This window comes from Oncorhynchus mykiss, chromosome 7 (assembly GCF_013265735.2).
Source record: "Oncorhynchus mykiss isolate Arlee chromosome 7, USDA_OmykA_1.1, whole genome shotgun sequence".
NCBI lineage: Eukaryota > Metazoa > Chordata > Actinopteri > Salmoniformes > Salmonidae > Oncorhynchus > Oncorhynchus mykiss.
In genome coordinates this window covers 84,007,483-84,034,568 of record NC_048571.1, presented here as the reverse complement: position 1 = coordinate 84,034,568, position 27,086 = coordinate 84,007,483, and the positions used below count along the sequence as shown (strand labels likewise).

The 27,086-nt window shown below is 41.8% G+C and overlaps 1 protein-coding gene across 2 annotated transcripts in view; it reads left to right on the top strand.

Annotated features, from left to right (window-relative positions):
* The window catches only part of LOC110528632 (metabotropic glutamate receptor 7), a 378,715-nt gene that overhangs the window by 298,341 nt on the left and 53,288 nt on the right, over positions 1–27,086 (top strand). For both annotated transcript variants that reach the window (XM_036984246.1, XM_036984247.1), the window contains exons 8-9: positions 23,915–24,117; positions 24,963–25,695. In XM_036984246.1, the coding sequence (XP_036840141.1) occupies positions 23,915–24,117; positions 24,963–25,695 (936 nt within the window). The remainder of the gene's footprint in view (positions 1–23,914; positions 24,118–24,962; positions 25,696–27,086) is intronic.

The window sequence follows — 27,086 nt, the reverse complement described above, 5'->3', positions numbered from 1 at the left end:
TGTGTTTGTCTATTGTTGTGACCTAGATGAAGATAAGATCAAATGTTATGACCAAATTAATGCAGACATACAGTTATTTCCAAAGGCTTCACATACTTTTTCTTGCCACTGTACATGTGCCAGGTTCAAGCCCAAATGCACCTGGCAGAGGTAGAGTATTGTGCCTTTTGTGGTCAGCAGTCCACACAAGTTACTCGTCGAGCACATTCGGTACGACCTCTCTTTCTTTGAGACTGCTTACCAGAAGGTTGTTGGAATTCATAAAAAACGGTGTGCTCCCAGAAGTCCTTGGGAAAAGGGTTCACTGAGCTGCGCATACCATCTATGATGAATTTAGAACCTTCCGGTAAGCAGGTAGGTTTGTTTTTTGTTGATTTGACATATGTTAATTTTAATATATTAATAATATTAATATACTTTTTTATTTCATGATTCAAGCTTGAACTTTTCATTGGAACTGGATGGATGTACAATTGATGTAATTTGGTTGGAAACACTTTGGCGGACATCCTAATTGGTTCTTGTGTTGTCCAGAAATACAAGGGAGACAACCTCTATGACATACGTGGACGACTACGTTCAAATGTGGCTGTTGACTCATAAACATGAGAAGAAAAAAAAATAACCCAAAATGTGATGCTAATTGTTGTCACAAAAATGGACCCTCAGATTGTTTGCTCTTCTTTGACCTGAAAATAAGAATTCCACAAGAAAAGGTTTGTCTTTAGTTGTAAATGGATTATTGTTGTAGTGAATATGAGGGCACAATTAACTATAACATTTGGTATTTACATGGTCTGTTAGATCTGATTATTAGTGAACAAGGAAATGACCATTGATCAAAACTCAGACGAATAGCATCTGATACCATTTGTATAAATGTATTATTGATCAACAATCTGGTGAATGGAATCTGCTAAAATGACAACAAATTGACTACTGGTGAATAGTTAGACATTTTTACATTCAAAAAAATACTGAAAAGAATATTTTAGTGACAGCTATTTGCAAAGTGAGCACAAAAAGGGAGGTTCATTCAGAGGGGACAACGAAGGGGCACATGTTGCAAAAGGCTCAACGCACCTGAACAATATGATCCAGAGGAATCTCCTGGGGTTCCCTGACAAAGGGTAATTGGGATCGTTCCTTGGAGGATTGTGTACTTGTTCCTCACAAGTCCTATCACTCTCTCCACCTGTATTGTTACAACAGCAGGACCCCTGGTGGATTAGATTTTGGCAGGAGACAGTTGTGACTTTTCTATAGTGAAGGCAGGTATCTTTAAAAGTGTCGACTCCCTCACAGTAAAGCCTGTGTCTGTCATCACAACACCTTCTGGAGACAGTTTGTTGATGAACCAGTTATTTTTGACACAAAATAGATGACTTCCTGTAGTGTGATAGATAGGAGGTACTTCACTGTATTGTGATGTTTGTAGTTGGAGTAGGTTTGTGCATGTGCTCGGAGCTGCTTGGGTTTTTCATTGAAGATCTCAAAACAATCAATTATTGACGTTCAGTTACTGTTATTTGAAAAAACACATTGGCAGACTTACTCTAATTCGTTCTTTTGTTAGCCCCAAAATTTGAAAATCAAGGGAGACAAATTGTTTCAGGGTTGGTAGCGTTGAGGGACACAGCAACGAATGTGAAGATTACCATGAACCTTGCATAGGATGGCAGGCCTGTCTGCTCCTGGACCCTCTTGTTGTTGTTCTTGAAACTTGCTGCAGGACCTTTTCTCTCTCTCTTAGGCGATCGAGCTCAGTCAGCAGAGATGTACATCCAACTTCCAGATGTTTGAGAGTTTTCTTGCAGATTCACCGATTGCAAGTGTCCTCCTCCTCTTCCTCCTAGTCATCCTCTGTAGCCACATCCATGGGCATTGTTGTGACATTTTCCTCCATGTCAACCCCCTCTTCCTCCAAGCTACCCACGGGCATTGTTGTGACATTTTCCTCCATGTCAACCTCCTCTTCCTCCAAGCTACCCACGGGCATTGTGGTAACACCCACCTCTTCCACCCATGGTGGATCCTGAGCCTTCAGCCTTTTCCCTTTTCAAATCAAATCAAATTCAACTTTATTTGTCACGTGCCGATTACAACAGGTAAACAAGACCTTACCATGAAATGCTTAATTACAAGCCCTTAACCAACAGTGCAGTTCAAGAAGCGTTAAACAAATATTTACCAAATAAACTAAAGTGAAAAATAATAAAAAGTAACACAATAAAATAACTATAAAGAGGCTATATACAGAGGGTACCGGTACCGAGTCAGTGTGCGGGTGTACAGGATAGTTGAGGTAATTTGTACATGTAGGTAGGGGTGAAGCTGGGGTCACACTCGGACATTCAGAGAAGGGTATCTGGGATATCTGGCGCCGACAGAGATGGCCGCCTCGCTTCGCGTTCCTAGGAAACTATGCAGTATTTTGTTTTTTACTTGTTATTTCTTACATTGGTCATCTTAGGTTTTATTACATACAGTCGGGAGGAACTACTGAATATAAGAGCAACGTCAACTCACCATCATTACGACCAGGAATATGACTTTCCCGAAGCGGATCCTGTGTTTTGCCCACCACCTAGGACAATGGATCGGATCCCAGCCGGCGAACCATTACAACGACGCCGTAAAAGGGGCAGACAAAGTGGTCTTCTGGTCAGGCTCCGGAGACGGGCACATCGCGCACCGCTCCCGAGCATACTACTGGCCAATGTCCAGTCTCTTGACAACAAGGTTGATGAAATCAGAGCAAGGGTAGCATTCCAGCGAGATATCAGAGACTGTAACGTTCTTTGCTTCACGGAAACATGGTTCACTCGAGACACGCTATCGGAGTCGGTACAGCCAGCTGGTTTCTTCACGCATCGCACCGTCAGAAACAAGCATCTTTCTGGTAAGAAGAGGGGCAGGGGGGTATGCCTTATCATTTATGCCTTATGATTAACGAGATATGGTGTGATCATAACAACATACAGGAACTCAAGTCTTTCTGTTCACCTGACTTAGAATTCCTCACAATCAAATGTCGACCGCATTATCTACCAAGAGAATTCTCTTCGATTATAATCACAGCCTATATATCACAGCATATATTCCCCCCCAGGCAGACACATCGATGGCCCTGAACAAACTTTATTTGGCTCTTTGTAAACTGGAAACCACATATCCTGAGGCTGCATTCATTGTAGCTGGGGATTTTAACAAGGCTAATCTGAAAACAAGACTCCCTAAATTCTATCAGCATATCAATTGTGCTACCAGGGCTGGTAAAACCCTGGATCATTGTTATTATAACTTCCGCGACGCATATAAGCCCTCCCCCGCCCTCCTTTCGGAAAAGCTGACACGACTCCATTTTGTTGCTTCCAGCCTATAGACAGAAACTAAAACAGGAAGCTCCCGCTCTCAGGTCGATTCCATTCTTCAAGATTGCTTCGATATGTTCTGCATTGCGTCAAACAACAACACTGACGAATAAGCTAATTAGGTGAGCTAGTTTATTAGCAAGTGCATCGGCGATGTCGTACCCACAGCAACTATTAAAACATTCCCAAACCAGAAACTGTGGATTGATGGCAGCATTCACGCAAAACTGAAAGCGCAAACCACTGCTTTTAACCAGGCCAAGGTGACCGGAGACATGACCAAATACAGAGTGTAGCTATTCCCTCCGCAAGCTAAGCATCAGTATAAAGACAAAGTAAAGTCGCAATTCAACGGCTCAGACACAAGAGGTATGTGGCAGGGTCTACAGTCAATCACGGATTACATAAAGAAAACCAGCCCCATCACGGACCAGGATGTCTTGCTCCCAGAGAGACTAAACAGCATCTTTGCTCGCTTTGAGGACAATACAGTGCCACTGACACGGCCCGCTACCAAAACCTGTGGACTCTCCTTCACTGCAGCCGACGTGAGCTCTGAGGACAACCGCGTCCTCAGAGCATGCGCAGACTAGATGGCTGGTGTGTTTACGGACATATTCAATCAATCCTTATCCCAGTGCTTTCCCACATGCTTCAAGAGGGCCACCATTGTTCCTGTTCCCAAGAAAGCTAAGGTAACTGATATTTTGATAAATAGAATTGAAAGTTGTGTCTCATTATGGTAAGTGGTGAAATAAGTATAGCCAGTTACAATTGTAATGGCCTAGCAGATAATAAGAAACGACTATCAGTATTTACCTGGCTAAAGGAGAAGGAATATAATATCTATTGTTTACAGGAAACTCATTCAACAATTTTAGATTAAGTTTTGTGGAAAAAGGACTGGGGGGGTGAAATATACTTCTCCCATGGGCAAAGAAATTCAAAAGGGGTGATGGTTTTAATTAACAGTAATTTTGATCCAAATGTGCAAATTGTCCAAACAGATTATCAAGGTAGATGGATTATTTTAAATATGTTATTGGACAATAAACAGATATGGCTTATATACGGTCTGAATAATGATGATCCAAGCTTCTTTGAAAATATATATAAGAATTTATCAACTCTACAAGCAACACTAGACCCTATTATTATGGTGGGAGATTTTAATACGGTCTTAAATACCTCTATGGACCGTAAAGGAAATCACACTACAAACTATCACCCTCAGGCACTTAAAGAAATCATGAATGTCATGGATATATTGGAATTAGTGGATACACTGTATACATGGCTTAATCAAGCTAGTTGCCTTGACTACTTTCTTATGCCATTCTCTCTGACACCAAAAGTTTAAAAAGTGTTGATTGAGGACAGAATGCGGTCGGATCATCACATAATTGGCATATATATTACTCTTACAGAATTTCGATGTGGGAAAGGATATTGGAAATGAATCAAAGCATAATAGATGATAAATTGTTTAGAACTAGGACAGAAGAATGTATAACTGACTTTCACACATAACATAGGTACAGCAGATCCCCTTATGGTATGGGACACTTTTAAAATGTGCCTTTAGAGGCCATGCAATTCAGTACTCATCCATAAAACAAAAGCAATTTAAATCAAAGTAGTCCACCATAATTTGCAAATAAATTCATTACAAATCCTACAATGTGATTTTCTGCATTTTCTTTCTCATTTTGTCTGTCATAGTTGAAGTGTACCTATGATGAAAATTACAGGCCTCGCTCATCTTTTTAAGTGGGAGAACTTGCACAATTGGTGGCTGACTAAATACTTTTTTGCCCCACTGTAGGTTCAGAAATGTTGCGAAGTAGCACAGTTAAAGTAGCACAGTTACAAATAGAAATCAAACTGGATGGACATCGGAAATAGAGGAAGGACTAAAAACAAACAAAGTATAACTTGTAAAATAGATTGTGTCTGTAAAATGTGTATAAGATGTTTAAACTGAAGGTAGAAGCCTAAGTGTAATTGTTTATTAGTTTACTCCAATTGGGGGAAGGGTGGTAGGGTTTGGGGGGAGTAATAAAGGTATATTTAAAAAAAAGTATGTATATCTATATAGATATGTGTATTTAAATATGTGTATGTGTATGCATATGTATATTTATATGGATATATATATATATTCAGCAAAAAAATATATATATGGGGGATTGGAAATGATGCAGACAATTACATTGATGGAAGCAACAATCTTTCCGCAATATTAAGCTGATCCTCCTCTTAAAAGAAAAAAAGAAAAAAGTTAGGGGTGAAGTGTCTATGCAAAGATAATAAACAGCGAGTAGCAGCAGTGTACAAAACAAATGGAGGGAGGGAACGGTGTCAATGTAAATAGTCCGGTTTCTTTTTTATTAATTGTTCAGCAGTCTTATGGCTTGGGGGTAGAAGCTGTTAAGGAGCCAAATCTTTTCAGTCTCCTGAGTGGGACTGTCCTGCCTTCTTCATTTACCGTCTGGTTTCACATTTCTTTAGGCTGTAGTGACCGGTGTCTATCTGACTGGATGTAAGGTGGGCGAAGACCGATGGCACGTAGTCTGGGCTCAGTGGATTAACTCTTTTCCATGTGAAAAGATTTCAGGAGTTAGCATCAGCTAAAGTTATCTACTTCATGTTATTCTCGTAGTAATTCGTATGGAGTAAGTTTAATAGTTGCAAGACTGACCACTCTTGCAATAGAGATAGATTAGAAGGGTATTTCATCAAAATGCTAAAATCTGGTAGATAAACATATGTGACGTTTGATGCTTTTATCATCCTTCCCTAAGCCTTCCTTCATTCCCTCTCAGAGCCGCTCATCATGTAAAGATGGCTAGCTAGCTAGCTAGCTAAGTAATCAGAAATTAATTGCGGCCTGTTGATGACAGTATCAAGGCGGAACAAGTTGAATTTACTCAAGTTGATGATTTACAACGTACTGCATAGCTATGTAGCAAACTGTGACAAGGCCTACCAGACACGAAATGCGCACTGCACAACCGAGAGTCCTTCGTGGGCATCCATTCATCCCTTCGTAAGTAGTTAGCCACCTATGCCGACGACGTTCTTAATCAGTGGGGATGCGATGGAAGTTAACCCCTTTCTATTCGGGCCACGATTTTCGGAAACTACAGCACAACATATTACAGGCATGTTGGCTAATTCAGAGATTTAGATACCTGTTTTAATTTAATTTCAACTGAGCGTCAGGTGTATCCATGAATACCTTAGTGTAAGTCACTCTGACCCATACCTTAGTTAAATACAGTGACTGTAAGTCACTCTGACCCATACCTTAGTTAAATACAGTGGCTGTAAGTCACTCTGACCCATACCTTAGTTAAATACAGTGGCTGTAAGTCACTCTGACCCATACCTTAGTTAAATACAGTGGCTGTAAGTCACTCTGACCCATACCTTAGTTAAATACAGTGGCTGTAAGTCACTCTGACCCATACCTTAGTTAAATACAGTGGCTGTAAGTCACTCTGACCCATACCTTAGTTAAATACAGTGACTGTAAGTCACTCTGATCTATACCTTAGTTAAATACAGTGACTGTAAGTCACTCTGACCCATACCTTAGTTAAATACAGTGACTGTAAGTCACTCTGACCCATACCTTAGTTAAATACAGTGGCTGTAAGTCACTCTGACCCATACCTTAGTTAAATACAGTGGCTGTAAGTCACTCTGATCCATACCTTAGTTAAATACAGTGGCTGTAAGTCACTCTGACCTATACCTTAGTTAAATACAGTGGGTGTGAGTCTCTCTGACCTATACCTTAGTTAAATTCAGTGGCTGTAAGTCTCTCTGACCTATACCTTAGTTAACTACAGTGGGTGTGAGTCTCTCTGACCTATACCTTAGTCAAATTCAGTGGCTGTAAGTCACTCTGATCCATACCTTAGTTAAATACAGTGGCTGTAAGTCACTCTGACCTATACCTTAGTTAAATACAGTGGGTGTGAGTCTCTCTGACCTATACCTTAGTCAAATTCAGTGGCTGTAAGTCTCTCTGACCTATACCTTAGTTCAATTCAGTGGGTGTGAGTCTCTCTGACCTATACCTTAGTTAAATGCAGTAAATGTAAGTCTCTCTGATCCAAACCTTAGTTAAATAAAGTGGCTGTAAGCTACTCTGGATAAGCCCTAAATATAATTTAAATGTCAGCATATTAAAGCACTGAAATGTACAAACTGTACGAGCAGAAATGTGAGATATATGTAAATGTGTTTGTTGAGGGAAATTTGGCTATGTTTTCCATATGGTTTTCTTGAGTTGATGACGCTAATGTATTTTTAAGATATATCAGCTGTCTACTTAATACTAACAAAACAGAGAGATGTTTAATTGGCTATTATATGGCTCAAATTATTGTAAAGCCAAATGAGAGGGAGAGAGAGAGATAGGCAGGGAGGTGAGAGTGATGAGAGAGTGATGAGAGAGAGATATAGTGATAGAGAGAGGGAGGGAGGTGAGAGTGATGAGAGAGAGAGATAGGGAGGGAGGTGAGAGTGATGAGAGAGTGATGAGAGAGAGAGAGAGTGAAGGAGAGGGAGAGAGAGATAGGGAGGGAGGTGAGAATGATGAGAGAGAGAGAGAGAGGGGAGGGAGAGGGAGAGAGAGGGAGGGAGGTGAGAGTGATGAGAGAGTGATGAGAGAGAGAGAGAGAGAGAGAGAAGGAGAGGGACAGAGAGATAGGGAGGGAGGTGAGAGTGATGAGAGAGAGAGAGAGGAGAGTGAGAGAGAGATAGGGAGAGAGGTGAGAGTGATGAGAGAGTGATGAGAGAGAGAGAGAGTGATAGAGAAAGAAAGATAAGGAGAGGGAGAGAGGGAGGGAGGTGAGAGTGATGAGAGAGTGATGAGAGAGAGAGAGAGTGAAGGAGAGGGAGAGAGAGATAGGGAGGGAGGTGAGAGTGATGAGAGAGAGAGAGAGAGAGGGGAGGGAGAGAGAGATAGGGAGGGAGGTGAGAGTGATGAGAGAGTGATGAGAGAGAGAGTGATTGAGAAAGAAATAGAAGGAGAGGGAGAGAGAGAGATAGGGAGGGAGGTGAGAGTGATGAGAGAGTGAGATAGGGAGGGAGGTGAGAGTGATGAGAGAGTGATGAGAGAGAGAGTGAAGAAAGAGAAGGAGAGGGAGAGAGAGAGATAGGGAGGGAGGTGAGAGTGATGAGTGAGTGATGAGAGAGAGAGAGAGCAAAGGACTGGCTGAGAGTGATAAGAGTGTGTAGGCTGGAGGCAGAATAACATCAGACTAATACTTTCCTCTCCTATCCTTCCCACTGGTTGAATCAACATTGTTTCCATGTCATTTCAATTAAATGACGCTAAACCAACGTTGAATGCACATTGAATTGACGTCTCCACCCGGTGTTTTGCCTCTTCCTGTATCAACTGGAACATTCCATTCCACTTTTCATTAACTCCAGCTTCACTGGATTGTGTTGGGTCAATATACAGCAAATGATGTGGAAACCACATAGCCTGGTTCCTCTCTAGGTTTCTTCCTAGGTTTTGGCCTTTCTAGGGAGTTTTTCCTAGCCACCGTGCTTCTACACCTGCATTGCTTGCTGTTTGGGGTTTTAGGCTGGGTTTCTGTACAGCACTTTGAGATATCAGCTGATGTACGAAGGGCTATATAATTACATTTGAATTGAATTGAATTGAATTATTGGAATCATACAACAGAAGCCATATGGCATTATGTTCTAATGACCCACATGTAGGCTACAGTAAAACTCTTTTAGTAGATAATTTACCAACACAGATGTTTACTCTGTGTTAACTTGTTGTTTATGACCGTTGATGACCGAAGGTTTTAAATCGGCTTCTCATCTGACACCTCAGATTAACTAGCTACAGTAGATAATGAATATTGATCTGTCTTATCCCTGAAAGTGCTGGAAATGTCAGCAAATGTTTATCTGTAAGGTAAGTAATGAGTGACTTTAGATCAGATATCCCTGGTCCCATTACTGACTATAGATCAGATACCCTTGGTCCCATTATGTACCTTAGATCAGATTTCCCTGGTCCCATTATGTACCTTAGATCAGATTTCCCTGGTCCCATCATGAACCTTAGATCAGATATCCCTGGTCCCATTTTGTACCTTAGATCAGATTTCCCTGGTCCCATTATGTACCTTAGATCAGATTTCCCTGGTCCCATTATGTACCTTAGATCAGATTTCCCTGGTCCCATGATGTACCATAGATCAGATTTCCCTGGTCCCATTACTGACCATAGATCAGATATCCCTGGTCCAAGTATTTACCTTAGATCAGATTTCCCTGGTCCCATTATGTACCTTAGATCAGATATCCCTGGTCCCATTATGTACCTTAGATCAGATTTCCCTGGTCCCATTACTGACCATAGATCAGATATCCCTGGTCCAAGTATTTACCTTAGGTCAGATTTCCCTGGTCCCATTATGTACCTTAGATCAGATTTCCCTGGTCCCATTATGTACCTTAGATCAGATTTCCATGGTCCCATTATGAACCTTAGATCAGATATCCCTGGTCCCATTATGTACCTTAGATCAGATTTCCCTGGTCCCATTATGTACCTTAGATCAGATTTCCCTGGTCCCATTATGTACCTTAGATCAGATTTCCATGGTCCCATTATGAACCTTAGATCAGATTTTCCTGGTCCCCTTATGTACCTTAGATCAGATTTCCCTGGTCCCATTATGTACCTTAGATCAGATTTCCCTGGTCCCATTATGTACCTTCGATCAGATTTCCTTGGTCCCATTATGTACCTTAGATCAGATTTCCCTGGTCCCATTATGTACCTTAGATCAGATTTCCCTGGTCCCATTATGTACCTTAGATCAGATTTCCCTGGTCCCATTATGTGCCTTAGATCAGATTTCCCTGGTCCCATTATGTACCTTAGATCAGATTTCCTTGGTCCCATTATGTACCTTAGATCAGATTTCCCTGGTTCCATTATGTACCTTAGATCAGATTTCCATGGTCCCATTATGTACCTTAGATCAGATTTCCCTGGTCCCATTATGTACCTTAGATCAGATTTCCCTGGTCCCATTATGTACCTTAGATCAGATTTCCTTGGTCCCATTATGTACCTTAGATCAGATTTCCCTGGTCCCATTATGTACCTTAGATCAGATTTCCCTGGTCCAATTATGTACCTTAGATCAGATTTCCCTGGTCACATTATGTACCTTAGATCAGAGTTCCCTGGTCCCATTATGTACCTTAGATCAGATATCCCTGGTCCCATTATGTACCTTAGATCAGATATCCCTGGTCCCATTATGTACCTTAGATCAGATATCCCTGGTCCCATTATGTACCTTAGATCAGATTTCCCTGGTCCCATTATGTACCTTAGATCAGATTTCCCTGGTCCCATTAATGCAGTTCGATAATTGGGGACTATACGGTTATATCTGCCGTTTTGTCAAAAGTTTTTGACATAGTCTTTCAATGTTCTCTACCTACAGTATATTGTACTGTAAATATCCAAACTCATGTTTGTAAGTTCAAAATAATACTTGATAATACTTGATGCAACCATTCAAACCAATGAGTGTTAGGAAATATAAACCCAATAATCATATTTCTGCAGATAAAACCCATCTCTATTTATCATTCACTCCTACAGCAATGTTCCTAACTGAGACACTGGCAGATGTGGAGCATGTCAATCACCTTAAACAGAAATAGATGGTCTGTGTGTGCGTGTGTGCGTGTGTGTGTGTGTGTGTGTGTGTGTGTGTGTGTGTGTGTGTGTGTGTGTGTGTGTGTGTGTGTGTGTGTGTGTGTGTGTGTGTGTGTGTGTGTGTGTGTGTGTGTGTGTGCATTTCCACAGTGGCATTTCCAAGACTCGTTATAGGCGTGTGTGCGTGTGCGTGCATTATTGACGTCCCTGCGGTGATATCCGCTGGACAGACGGGTTTAAGTTCATGAAATATTGTGTGGATGAACGACGGGTGGGTGGCGGGCGGGTTGAACAAAGAAAACAATGTTTAAAAATCCATTAATGTGTTATTCTTGTGCAATTTATAAGCCTAGCTATAGGGCCTAAGTGCAGAGTGCCAAATACACGCCAACTGCCAAATGCTTTTTGGAACTTGGGAAGAAAAAGGGAACACCAATCCATTAAGGTAAAAAGGACAATGTTGGACTTTAATTGAATTAGAGAAAAAAAATGTGAAGTGGAGAGTTGAAAATAAAGAGTTGGGAGATCCAGGGAGGGTCAGAACAGTCTAATGTTTGAGAAAGAGTTGGTGTTGTAAGTTGTAAGTTGTAAGAGAGGTCCATCTTCTGACAATAACAGGCTCCTGAACAGCTCCTATCCCCAAGCCATAGGACTGCTAAATAGTTAACAAAATGGCTATCCGAGTTGACCCTTGTATTTGATTTATATTTTTACAAGGTCTCCATGCAGACTCACAGGACTGTAAACACCAGTGGTGGTCGTTGCCATTTATGACGAGGGAGGAAAAGTATTTGTCTTATGACCATGGATTTATTTCTATTACAGCATATTGGATGACTGTCCTTCATATTCCATTCAACCAGCCCAACCAGTAACATCGAACGGTTTAGACTCCAACCTAGCCTATGAATGAATGTTTACAGCACAGGTCGAAAGAAAAATGTTCATGGTCAAAGTGACAGACAGTGACACATTCAATACCGCCTTGCACGCTCTTGCGAAGCCTCTAGCTGATCTAGGGTGTAATCATTAGTCCAGCAGTTGCAAACGAGAGTTTATGTTGGACAAATTCAGGTATGTTTATCCCCATTTCGTTCTGTTTGCTTCCGTTTAAGAAACGTCTTCCAACTGAATCGAATGAATACACCCTTAATCACACACAAACACAGTTCACTTTCATAGCAGCCTCATACAAACGGCATGATCATGTTCTTCTCGCATCTATGCTCACCTCCTCTCACCTTTTCAGTTCACTTGTGGACTTCAGTGCACAACACATCAGCTGTCTCTGACTAGGTGAAAAAACCTTTTCAAGCCAAACCTTCACATCATAACCGTTAACTGCTACACACAGCCTTCATCGTTGTCACCATATTAGCTAACGTCATCGTTCACACAGCTACTAGAAGTAATGCATTAGTAAACCTGCTACAATCACTCAGTACAGTGCACAGTCGGCAAGCAGTTTAGCAGTTAACCGGTGGGCCCCGTGGCAATAAATAAATAAAAACTGAAAGCTTACCTTGACTTGGAAGAGTTCCAGTGTTGGATCGCCTTAGCCAGCTAGCTAACATAGCATCCCACTCTGTTTGAGCCGTGTGTAGGATATACTAGCTAGCTGCATTTGCTAGCTAGGTAAGTGAAAGTGAAAAGAATACTACAGAATCTCTCTCTCTCTCTTTCTTCACCTTACTTTTTGAAGAAATTAATTAATTGTCTTAATCTTTGCGTCAACTACTCACCACATGTTATGCACCGCAGTGCTAGCTAACTGTAGCCTATGCTTTCAGTACTAGGTTCATTCTCTGATCCTATGATTGGGTGGTCAACATGTCCGTTCATGCTGCAAGAGCTAAGATAGGTTGGAGGACGTTCATTTGCTCACACCACATTTTTTATAATTGTTATTTTATTTCACCTTTATTTAACCAGGTAGGCCAGTTGAGAACACCTTTATTTAACCAGGTAGGCCAGTTGAGAACACCTTTATTTAACCAGGTAGACAAGTTGAGAACACCTTTATTTAACCAGGTAGGCAAGTTGAGAACATGTTCTCATTTACAATTGCGACCTGGCCAAGATAAAGCAAAGCAGTTCGAAACATACAACGACACAGAGTTACACATGGAGTAAAACAAACATACAGTCAATAATACAGTAAAAACAAGTCTATATACGATGTGAGCAAATGAGGTGTGATAAGGGAGGTAAAGGCAAAAAAAGGCCATGGTGGCAAAGTAAAGTCTGTAAAGTTTTTTTTTTTATTTAACCAGGCAAGTCAGTTAAGAACAAATTCTTATTTTCAATGACGGCCTGGGAACAGTGGGTTACAGTGGGTTCAGGGGCAGAACGACAGATTTGTACCTTGTCAGCTCGGGGGTTTGAACTTGCAACCTTCCGGTTACTAGTCCAACGCTCTAACCACTAGGCTACCCTGCCGCCCCAAGTAAAACACTGGAATGGTAGATTTGCAGTGGAAGAATGTGCAAAGTAGAGATAGAAATAATGGGGTGCAAAGGAGCAAAATAAATCAATCAATAAATATAGTTTTTTTGGGCTAAACTATAGATGGGCTAAGTACAGGTGCAGTAATATGTGAGCTACTCTGACAGCTGGTGCTTAAAGCTAGTGAGGGAGATAAGTGTCATTGGCAGCAGAGAACTGGAAAGAGAGGGGGCCAAAGGAAGAATTGGTTTATATAACATGCACACACACACACATGTATCAGTACTCTACACACACACACTCACCATATACACTGCTCCTACTCTGTTTATTATATATCCTAATACCTAGTCACCTTACCCCATACATATCTACCTCTATCACTCCAGTATCCCTGTACATTGTAAATATAGTACTGAACTAAACCTGTACATAGTATGGTTACCCTTGTAGATATCTACCTCCATCACTCCAGTACATTGTAAATATGGTCCTGGGACTGACCCTGTATATAGTATGCTTACTTCTCGTGTTATTTCTTATTTTCTATCTTATGTTTTTGTTCTTATGTTATTTTTGGTAGTACAGTGCATTGATATTGATTACTGCAATGTTGGATACAGAGCTTGCAAGAAAGGTAGTTCACTGTACTTGTGAACGTGATATTAAATCAAATTTGACAGTCACTTTTTTATTTAACCCTTATTTTGCCAGGTAATTTGACCGAGAACACATTCTCATTAACAGCGACGACCTGGGGAATAGTTACAGGGTAGAGGAGGGGGATGAATGACGAAGCTGGGGATGATTAGGTGACCGTGATGGTGTGAAGGTTAGATTGAGGTTTAACACCCTTTAACACCCTTATTCTTACAATAAGTGCCATTGGATCTTCAGCAAAGACCGGGAGAAAATGCAATTAATTATTTTAAAATGACATCAGTTTGACCGATTTTCAGGAAATGAATAGCTGTTAAAATAACACAACTTGCTTTTGAAAAGATTTCAGTTTGAATTAGATGTATATTTCATGTGGATGAAATAGGAAAGGAAAGTAGTCAATTGTACAACTGAATACCCTCAAATACTATTAGCTTTTATGATACTGATAAAGTCAGCACCTTTACAGACGGCCCCTAAACGTGATAGTATTTCAATCAGCTTTAATGATACAGATAAAGTTGGCACCTTTACAGACGGTCCCTAAATGTGATTGAAATACTATCAGCTTTAAAGATACTGATAAAGTTGGCACCTTTACAGACGGTCCCTAAATGTGATTGAAATACTATCAGCTTTAAAGATACTGATAAAGTTGGCACCTTTACAGACGGTCCCTAAATTTGATTGAAATACTATCAGCTTTAATGATACTGATAAAGTCAGCACCTTTACAGACGGCCCCTAAATGTGATTGAAATACTATCAGCTTTAATGATACTGATAAAGTCAGCACCTTTACAGACGGACCCTAAATGTGATTGAAATGCTATCAGCTTTAATGATACTGATAAAGTCAGCAACTTTATAGACGGCCCCTAAATGTGATTGAAATACTATCAGCTTTAATGATACTGATAAAGTTGGCACCTTTACAGACGGTCCCTAAATGTGATTGAAATACTATCAGCTTTAATGATACTGATAAAGTTGGCACCTTTACAGACGGTCCCTAAATGTGATTGAAATACTATCAGCTTTAATGATACTGATAAAGTCTGCACCTTTACAGACGGACCCTAAATGTGATTGAAATACTATCAGCTTTAATGATACTGATAAAGTCAGCACCTTTATAGACGGCCCCTAAATGTGATTGAAATACTATCTGCTTTAATGATACTGATAAAGTTGGCACCTTTACAGACGGTCCCTAAATGTGATAGAATTTCAATCAGCTTTAATGATACTGATAAAGCTAGCACCTTTACAGACGGTCCACAACCGCAACATTAATTTCTTGCAGTAAATTTAGAGACCAAATGTACATTTTGACTCGGGAACAGGAATGGAGAATAGTGCTTTCTTTCAGCATCTTGAGAAAAGCAGAGATGAAAGAAGAAAGAGAAAGCTTTACCGATATCAACTAGATTGAAGCATTCAATTTGGGGGGGGCAGCAGGTAGCCGGGCGGCTAGAGGGTTGGGCCAGCAACCAAAAGGTTGCTAGATCAAATCCCCGAGCTGACAAGGAACAAAATCTGTCGTTCTGCCCTGAACAAGGCAGTTAACCCTCTGTTCCTAGGCCGTCATTGTAAATAAGAATATGTTTTTAACTGACTTACCTAGTTGGATAAATAAAAATAAAGTGGTTTATTTAGTCTTTTAGGGCAACAAGTAATGACAGAAGAGAAGCTGTATGTACTGTATCTAATTATAGATGAACAAAATATGTCAGAAGCTTGAAGCAAAAAACAGAGGCGTATGTAAAAAGGCCTGTCAAAAAATATTTCTGTCATCTCTGACTGTACATTACATTTTCTGTGTTTCCGGATTAGGGTCATTTGCAGGTCTCACATTTTCACTTTATCACTTAAAGTCAGACGGTTGCGTATGGGTTGTTAGCAATTGCGTGCGGGTGAACAAACAGCTGACCCGCGCAGCGTGCGTGTGTGCAAAACCTGTGTACTTTTATATTTTTAACGAGCTCCAAACCAATTGTGCTATTGTGTGTGTTTTTGTTGCGATATTTGTCACTTATTTTGTACATAATGTTTCTTGCCGCTGTGTCTAATGACCGACAAGAGCTTCTCGATATAAGGACATCGATTACTCACCTCTACTGGATGAAGATTGTTTTCTTTAAGGAGTCGGACTCGAAGAGTGTCAACATAGAGAGTGTCAACATAGAGAGTGTCAACATAGAGAGTGTCAACATAGAGAGTGTCAACATAGAGAGTGTCAACATAGAGAGGGTCAACATAGAGAGTGTCAACATAGAGAGTGTCAACATAGAGAGTGTCAACATAGAGAGTGTCAACATAGAGAGTGTCAACATAGAGAGTGTCAGCATAGAGAGTGTCAGCATAGATAGTGTCAACATAGAGAGGGTCAACATAGAGAGTGTCAACATAGAGAGTGTCAACATAGAGAGTATCAACATAGAGAGTGTCAACATAGAGTGTCAACATAGAGAGTGTCAGCATAGATAGTGTCAACATAGAGAGTGTCAACATAGAGTGTCAACATAGAGAGTATCAACATAGAGAGTGTCAACATAGAGAGTGTCAACATAGAGTGTCAACATAGAGAGTGTCAACATAGAGAGTGTCAACATAGAGAGTGTCAACATAGAGAGTGTCATCATAGAGAGTACATCAAAGAGAGTGTCAACATATAGAGTGACATCATAGAGAGTGACATCATAGAGAGTGTCAACATAGAGAGTGTCAACATAGAGAGTGTCAACATAGAGAGTGTCAACATAGAGAGTGTCAACATAGAGAGTGTCAACATAGAGAGTGTCAGCATAGAGAGTGTCAGCATAGATAGTGTCAACATAGAGAGGGTCAACATAGATAGTGTCAACATAGAGAGTGTCAACATAGAGAGTATCAACATAGAGAGTGTCAACATAGAGTGTCAACATAGAGAGTGTCAGCATAGATAGTGTCAACATAGAGAGTGTCAACATAGAGAGTGTCAACATAGAGAGTGTCAACATAGAGAGTGTCAACATAGAGAGTGTCAACATAGAGAGTGTCAACATAGAGAGTGTCATCATAGAGAGTACATCAAAGAGAGTGTCAACATATAGAGTGTCAACATAGAGAGTGTCAGCATAGATAGTGTCAACATAGAGAGTGTCAACATAGAGAGTGTCAACATAGAGAGTGTCAACATAGAGAGTATCAACATAGAGAGTGTCAACATAGAGAGTGTCAACATAGAGAGTGTCAACATAGAGTGTCAACATAGAGAGTGTCAACATAGAGAGTGTCAACATAGAGAGTGTCAACATAGAGAGTGTCATCATAGAGAGTACATCAAAGAGAGTGTCAACATATAGAGTGACATCATAGAGAGTGACATCATAGAGAGTGTCAACATAGAGTGTGTCAACATAGAGAGTGTCAGCATAGAGAGTGTCAGCATAGATAGTGTCAACATAGAGAGGGTCAACATAGAGAGTGTCAACATAGAGAGTGTCAACATAGAGAGTATCAACATAGAGAGTGTCAACATAGAGAGTGTCAACATAGAGAGTGTCAACATAGAGAGGGTCAACATAGAGAGTGTCAACATAGAGAGTGTCAACATAGAGTGTCAACATAGAGAGTGTCAACATAGAGAGTGTCAACATAGAGAGTGTCAACATAGAGTGTCAACATAGAGAGTGTCAGCATAGATATTGTCAACATAGAGAGTGTCAACATAGAGAGTGTCAACATAGAGATTATCAACATAGAGAGTGTCAACATAGAGAGTGTCAACATAGAGAGTGTCAACATAGAGTGTCAACATAGAGAGTGTCAACATAGAGAGTGTCAACATAGAGAGTGTCATCATAGAGAGTACATCAAAGAGAGTGTCAACATATAGAGTGACATCATAGAGAGTGACATCATAGAGAGTGTCAACATAGAGAGTGTCAACATAGAGAGTGTCAACATAGAGAGTGACATCATAGAGAGTGACATCATAGAGAGTGTCAACATAGAGAGTGGACTGAGCACACACCCCTGGGGAGCTCCAGTGTTGGGGATCAGCACGTGCCTGGAGCACACGTCCTGGTAATCCGTCTGGCCCCGCAGCCTCGAGTATGTTGACCTGTTTAAAGGTCTTACTCACGTCAGCTACGGAGAGTGTGATCACACAGTCGTCCGGAACAGCTGATGCTCTCATGCATGCCTCAGTGTTGCTTGCCTTGATGTGAGCATAGAAGGGATTTAGCTCGTCTGGTAGGCTCGTGTCACTGGGCAGCTCGCGGCTTTGCTTCCCTTTGTAGTCTGTAATAGTTTGCGGGCCATGCCACATAAGACGAGCGTCGGAGCCGGTGTAGTATGACTCAATCTCAGGAGGATAGAGTTGTGGTCAGATTTACCAAATGGATGGTGAGGGAGAGCTTTGCGTCTCTGTGTGTGGAGAACAGGTGATCTAGAATTTTTTCCCCTCTGTTTTCACATTTAACATGCTGATTGAAATGAGGTAAAACTGATTTAAGTTTCCCTGCATTAAAGTCTCCGGCCACTAGGAGCGCCGCCTCTGGTTGAGTGGTTTCCTGTTTGCTTATTTCCTTATACAGCTGACTGAGTGCGGTCTTTGTGCCAGCATCTGTCTGTGGTGGTAAATACATGGCCACGAAAAGTATAGCTGAGAACTCTCTAGACAAGTAGTGTGGCCTGCAATTTATCACAATATACTCTACTTCAGGCGAGCAAAATCTCGAGACTTCCTTAGATTTCGTGCACCAGCTGTTGTTTACAATCATGCACAGACCGCCCCCCCCCCCCCCCTCATCTTATCAGAGTGTGCTGTTCTATCTTTCCGGTGCAGTGTATATCCCGAATTTCCAATCCGTTTTTCAGCCTACGATTCTTTTGATGTCACATTGGAAGGATATTCGTGATCGTACTTCGTCTAATTTATTGTCCGACGTGATCGCTGTCCTGATTTCCAGAAGCTATTTTTTGCCGTAAGATACGTTTACAGAAACATTATGTGCAAAATAAGTTACAAATAACGTGGAAAAAAACACATAATAATAGCACCATTGGTTGGGCGTCCTTAAAACTGCTGCCATTACTTCTGCCGCCATTTTAATCTGTGTGCAGATGATGATGTGCAAGTAGAGATACTGGGGTGCAAAGGAGCAAGAGGATAAATAACAATAATGGGATGAGTTATTTGGGTGTGCTATTTACAGATTGGCTGTGTACAGGTGCAGTGATCGGTAAGCTGCTCTGACAGTTGATGCTTAAATTTAGAGAGGGAGATATAAGACTCCAGCTTCAGTGATTTTTGCAATTCGTTCCAGTCATTGGCAGCAGAGAACTGGAAGGAAAGACAGCCAAAGAACGTTTTGGCTTTGGGGATGACCAGTAAAATATACCTGCTGGGGCGCGTGCTACGGGTGTGTGTTGCTGTGGTGACTAGTGATAATCAAAGAGAGTGCCATCATAGAGATTGCCACCATAGAGACTTTCATCACAGACAGTGTCACCACAGAGAGTGTCACAACAGAGAGTGTCACCATAGAGAGTGTCATCACAGAGAGTGTCACCACAGAGAGTGTCACTATAGCGTCACCATAGAGAGTGTCACCATAGTACGTGCCATCACAGAGAGTGTCACCATAGAGAGTGTCACCATAGAGAGTGTCACCACATAGAGTGTCACCATAGAGAGTGTCACCACAGAGAGTGTCACCACAGAGAGTGTCACCATAGAGATTGTCACCATTGAGAGTGTCATCACAGAGAGTGTCACCATAGAGAGTGTCACCACAGAGAGTGTCACCATAGAGAGTGTCATCACAGAGAGTGTCACCACAGAGAGTGTCACTATAGTGTCACCATAGAGAGTGTCACCATAGTACGTGTCATCACAGAGAGTGTCATTACAGAGAGTGTCACCATAGAGTGTGTCATCACCGACAGTGTCACCATAGAGAGTGTCACCACAGAGTGTCACTATAGCGAGTGTCACTATAGAGAGTGTCACTATAGAGAGTGTCACCATAGAGTGTCACCACCGAGAGTGTCACCACAGAGAGTGTCATCACAGAGTGTCATCACAGAGAGTGTCTATTTGCTCACAGTAGATGACTCATAGGAGGCCTCTGAACCTTCGAGGAGACATCCAGCTTCGAGTCGACACTATTCTGCATATATCTCCTCATTTTTAAAGATGTCAGAATGTAGGACAGACAGGTTCAGTACTCTGTGGCTGAGTCTCCAACCCCAGCATGCCTCCAAAATGGCACCCCAGTCACTACATAGGGCGGCACTTTCGAACAAGGCACTTAAGGCTCTGGTCAAACATAGTGCACTGCACGTATAGGGAATAGGTTGCTATTTGGGATGCACACCCGTTACAAAATATTCCAGACTATTAAATTGTTTTAAATGGTGTACAAAGGAGCTATAATAATATCTTCATACTTATTCATTGTGATTAAACTATGGACATCTTGCTCAGGTCTAACTCTCAGAGGTGACATCACTTCAAAAAGAGGTGTTGAATAATTTAAAGTGTAGCAGCGTAGCAGCCTTTCATCCTGTTCTATTTCATACAGTGTTCCATGTTAATGACTGATTTAGTGACGAACTTTCCCTCCTGGATATAAATAATAATAAATGAAATCCATCCAATGACCACCTCGATGTATGACTGTTTCACACACTAGCTACAGCAGTGGGATGTGTCGAAAAACACTAGCGATCTCGGCACTCAGAACTAAATCGGCTGCGACCGAGTCTTGTCACACGAGTTGATGTTAAGGTTATCTCTTTGTGGACAGATGTTATCAGTAAATGGTAGTCACAGCTGTCGACAGACTGTGGGACGCGGCCACTAACGAGGAACTTTGATATTGAACGCTGATTTTTCGTCACTGATAATTTGGACAAATCGCAATTTTGCAGGTGATCACATCTTTCGAGGGGATATTTGGTACGTAGACTTGTCCGAAACTGGCTGAAAGATGAATTTTAGAGGTGAAGACTTGGCTAGCCTGAAACTGTCTGGAAGTTTCCTTTTAGAGGTGAAGACTTGGATAGCCTGAAACTGTCTGGAAGTTTCCTTATAGAGGTGAAGACTTGGATAGCCTGAAACTGTCTGGAAGTTTCCTTTTAGAGGTGAAGACTTGGATAGCCTGAAACTGTCTGGAAGTTTCCTTATAGAGGTGAAGACTTGGATAGCCTGAAACTGTCTGGAAGTTTCCTTTTAGAGGTGAAGACTTGGCTAGCTTGAAACTGTCTGGAAGTTTCCTTATAGAGGTGAAGACTTGGCTAGCCTGAAACTGTCTGGAAGTTTCCTTTTAGAGGTGAAGACTTGGCTAGCCTGAAACTGTCTGGAAGTTTCCTTATAGAGGTGAAGACTTGGATAGCCTGAAACTGTCTGGAAGTTTCCTTTTAGAGGTGAAGACTTGGCTAGCCTGAAACTGTCTGGAAGTTTCCTTTTAGAGGTGAAGACTTGGCTAGCCTGATACTGTCTGGAAGTATCCTTTTAGAAGAGCGGAAAAATTGGCTAATCTTGTCAGTACATTTTCTAACACGTCTTCCCCCCCGGGACTTAATCGAGAATCTGAAGCAATTTCATTGAATTTCAGGTGTCCGAGAATAATCTTAAGGCTATCACTAGAGACTTAACACTAGTAAAGCTGTTTAGAGTTTTCCAATCTTCTATAACATAGTAAGTATCTAATGTTCAATGCAAAACAGGGCACTTGCAATCACCTGCTTATGGAGGTGATTTCACAACATGGAAAGATGTTCTGTTGAGATCTGAGTTAGATTGTCTGATGTTCACACTAATGTTGATGGTTTATTTTCTAAGCTCCTCTCCATGATGAGCTTGGCATGAAGGAGATGGAGCCGGTCGGATGGAGAGAGTGAGTGGGAAGAATGTAGGGATGAATGGATGGAGGGTGGGACGTGATATAAGAGAGAGAGAGAGAGGTGAGAGAGGAGAGGTGAGAGAGAGATGTGAGAGAGAGAGAGAGAGAGAGAGAGAGAGAGAGAGAGAGAGAGAGAGAGAGAGAGAGAGAGAGAGAGAGAGAGAGAGAGAGAGAGAGAGAGAGAGAGAGAGAGAGAGAGAGAGAGAGAGAGAGAGAGAGAGAGAGAGAGAGAGAGAGAGAGAGAGAGGTGGAGAACAGAGGAAAACAAGTCTGTTTTTTTCTTTATCTGCATGAGGATGGCTATCAGTCTGTAGATTAGGTTATTCTGAGTTTGTCTTTTGTTGTGGTGTTGGAATGCTTGACCTTGTCCCATCAGCCATCCTTCCGGATGTGTCATAGGAAAGTTTGAAGGATTTTTTTCATTCAAGTTTGAAGGATTTTTTCCCCCTAGTCCCCAAGTGACAGTCAGTCAGCCAGACTCCAGGTAACAATCAGCCCGACTCCAGGTAACAGTCAGTCAGACGGTTTTCACAGCGGTGACAGTCTTAGTTGGAGAGGGACAGTTATCTGTGGGTTTGTTAGGGAAAATACTAGTCGTGAGTGTTTTTTTAAAACACAACAGTCGTGAGTCATGCTTTACTTGAAGAAAATCTGTCTGTCCACGGATATGTCTAGGCCCTAGTTAACTTTAACGGTTAAGGTCTAACACACCAGTAGGGATTCGCCTGCAGACAGTACATAGCACCTCTGTGTGTGTCGGCAGTCAATCTCTTTTGTGTCCAAACAGAAAAAGACCTTGGAAGTTGTTAGCCACTCAGCCTTGTTAAAACACTTCAAACCAGAATTGTACACAGTTTAGCAGATGCTAGAGCGGCTGCAGCGAAATGCTTATGTTACTAGCTCCTAACGATGCAGTAAAATGTCAAACAACTAAAATGTAAGGAAACAAATACACAAAAAAAACAAAACAAGAAATCAAGAATGGCGGAATGAATGTGATTTTATTTATTTTATTTTTTTTTATTTCACCTTTATTCAACCAGGTTGTCTAGTTGAGAACTAATTCTCATTTACAACTGCTACCTGGCCAAGATAAAGCATAGCAGTGTGAACAGACAACACAGAGTTAGACATGGAGTAAACAATAAACAAGTCAATAACACAGTAGAAAGAAAATTAAACATAAAAAAAAGAGTCTATATACATTGTGTGCAAAACGCATGAGGAGGTAGACGGATAATTACCATTTAACAGATTATTATGAACATTCAATAGATCCAGAATGTATGTTTTCATCACCACTTCATGGAATTGAAATATGAGGACATGGCACTTAATAATAACTTTTATGCTGCTTGATATCAGTACATAAAAGTAACTTCCATTACCATTGGGTCCATGGGGTATTGAAGTCACCAGCATAAAAATATCCCGAGGCAATCGTGAATATTTACAGAAAAATTGTACATTAAGGCAGGAAAATGTATTTATTTGTAAAGTGTTTATTTGGAAAGTATTTGCAGTTAGCCAGTTAGGTAAAACTCTATGCATGAAGTTTACAGTGACAATAGAGTCATCATTTTAGGGAACTAACAAAACAAAACAAAATGATACCCTCCATATGTGTGTAACTGTGCTCCAGATTGAGGAAATGCAGTGGGCTAACAGAAAGACATAGATGCACTTGTTTTGTTTTTTAACAACTCCTTTTCATTGTTATACTCCTGTGTTTGTATGTGTCTTGTATGTTGTAATGAGGTACATGCCCCCCCCCCCCTGTCCACTAAGCCATCTCCCTCCGTCGTGTGTTCCAGATTGAGGACATGCAGTGGCCTAACGGACAGACAGAGATTCCCAGCTCTGTGTGTAGTCTGCCCTGCAGGACAGGAGAGAGGAAGAAGGCAGTGAAAGGCATGCCCTGCTGCTGGCACTGTGAGCCCTGTGATGGCTACCAGTATCAATATGATGCAACGTCTTGCAAGCTGTGCTCCTACAACATGAGGCCCAACCCCAACAGGTGACAGTCAGGAACACTATAAAAAAAAATACAAGTCAAGGGTTGCAAAATTCCTGAAACTTTCCCAACATTTCCATGTTTTTGGGATTTGGGGATTTCTGGAAAACCTGGGAGTCATTAGGAATTTTGCAACCCTAAATTAGTCTGTAACATGTTTGTGTCTTCCTTAGTATGATGTTTTACAGTACAACACTGCTTTTCTTCTTGTCGTCTGTATGTGTTTTTTGAGAATTGTCAAATAAACTGAACATAAAGCTGAGTTTTCCCCCTGCCACATCTCTCTCCCTGTGGCACTGTACTGGAACAGCTGCCATGCTGGGTGCAGGCCTCATTGCTCTGTTGCTCGTGAATTCATGGTTCAGAAATCTGCAAAGTGGTTGTTTTATCGAAAGCTTTTTTATTTTTTTTTAATCAAAAGTACTGTACTATCGGGTTTTGAGTCAGGACATGTCTACACATGCTCAGTTGTTACCCATCTCACCTGCTGTGGCATTCGGTTGCATAAAAGAATGACGTAAAATTGTCGCAAATGTTTTAGGTGTAAAAGTACACATTTCCTCACTCAAAAACAATAGTACGCCATACGCTTTCAATAAAACGACACATTTGTCCATGCTTTGTGGATTTCTGAATTCTGAACAGGCAACGTAGTAGTGAGGCATCCAGCAACGTCACGAGTCCTGCAACCCGTGTTTGCAGCTGTTTAAGTACAGCACTACAAGGAGAGAGAGGTGAATGGCAAACTCCACTGAACTAGTTTCAATGTATGGAATCACTTGAGAGTTTCTGGATGTTGGGTAAACTTAATATTTAATCAATCAATCAATGAATTATCTAATCAACAGGACTGCATGCCAGCCCATCCCCATCGTGAAGCTGGAGTGGCACTCCCCCTGGGCAGTGATCCCCGTCTTCCTCGCCATGCTGGGTATCATCGCCACCATCTTCGTCATGGCAACCTTTGTCCGTCACAATGACACACCCATCGTGCGCGCGTCGGGCCGCGAGCTGAGCTACGTCCTTCTCACCGGGATCTTCCTCTGTTACATCATCACCTTCCTCATGATTGCTAAGCCTGATGTCGCCGTCTGTTCGTTCCGACGGATCTTCCTAGGTCTCGGTATGTGTATTAGCTACGCGGCCCTCCTCACCAAGACAAATCGTATCTACCGCATCTTCGAAGAGGGTAAGAAGTCGGTGACAGCACCCAGGCTGATCAGCCCGACCTCCCAGCTGGCTATAACCACTTGCCTGATCGCCATTCAGCTCCTGGGGGTGTTTATCTGGTTCGGGGTGGATCCCCCCAACACCATCATCGACTATGACGAACAGAAAACCGTCAACCCCGACCAGGCCAGAGGAGTACTGAAATGTGACATCACGGACCTGCAGATTATATGCTCGTTGGGTTATAGCATCCTACTCATGGTCACGTGTACAGTGTACGCCATCAAGACGCGGGGCGTCCCGGAGAACTTTAACGAGGCTAAACCCATTGGATTCACGATGTACACCACCTGTATCGTCTGGCTAGCCTTCATACCCATCTTCTTTGGGACAGCTCAGTCCGCAGAAAAGGTAAAGGTGATTTTTATGCTGTTTCTTATTGTTATATTTTTGACATTTCATCGTCATCGTCATTGTTCGGCTGGACAGTCAGGTACAAGCATTTCTCCAGTAGCTGTGGTTCCAGCCATTTGTCTACATCCCACATCATCATGTTGTATCACAATATCAAGTGGACTCCATCAACCCTTTGGGCTTGGGATCCCGACTGGCGCAGCGGTCTAAGGCACTGCATCTCAGTGCTAGAGGTGTCACTACAGACCCTGGTTCAGTTTTCTAAGGCACTGCATCTCAGTGCTAGAGGTGTCACTACAGACCCTGGTTCAGCGGTCTAAGGCACTGCATCTCAGTGCTAGAGTTGTCACTACAGACCCTGGTTCAGTGGTCTAAGGCACTGCATCTCAGTGCTAGAGGTGTCACTACAGACTCTGGTTCAGTGGTCTAAGGCACTGCATCTCAGTGCTAGAGGTGTCACTACAGACCCTGGTTCAGCGGTCTAAGGCACTGCATCTCAGTGCTAGAGGTGTCACTACAGACTCTGGTTCAGTGGTCTAAGGCACTGCATCTCAGTGCTAGAGGTGTCACTACAGACCCTGGTTCAGCGGTCTAAGGCACTGCATCTCAGTGCTAGAGTTGTCACTACAGACCCTGGTTCAGCGGTCTAAGGCACTGCATTTCAGTGCTAGAGGTGTCACTACAGACCCTGGTTCAGCGGTCTAAGGCACTGCATCTCAGTGCTAGAGGTGTCACTACAGACCCTGGTTCAGTGGTCTAAGGCACTGCATCTCAGTGCTAGAGGTGTCACTACAGACACCCTGGAAATGGAAAAATACTACTCCTGAGGATCCCCAAATAGATTGTGCATGTATGTAGGTGACAGATCCTGGCAAGCTGACTGTGTGATTGCGTTTTACAAACCAATGACAGTGTAATCAGAATTTAATTTGCTGAGAGAAACCGTATTTACATTTTTTTTTTTTTTACAATAGATACCCCTAACTATTGTAATTAGCATGTCCCTAATGACTTGGTGTACAAATGCCTAAAGTGCTACAACAAATAGATGTTAAACATTTACCCTGAAGAGAGAGAGAGAGAAAAAAGGAAAACTAAAATGATTTTGCCTTTACAAATACTACCGGCAAAACAACAAGATTAGCTGAAGGAGGGCCTGAGTCTAGTGAAATGCATTGTGTAGTACAGTAGGTGAAATAGATGTCTATGGGTTGGTGTAGCTATTACCTGTCCCTGGAGCCGGGGACTAAACATACATCCCAAATGGCACCCTGTTCCCTATATAGTCCTATTGACCCTGGTCTAAAGTAGTGCACTATAAAGGGAATAGGGTGCCAGAGTCCTATTGACCCTGGTCTAAAGTAGTGTACTATAAAGGGAATAGGGTG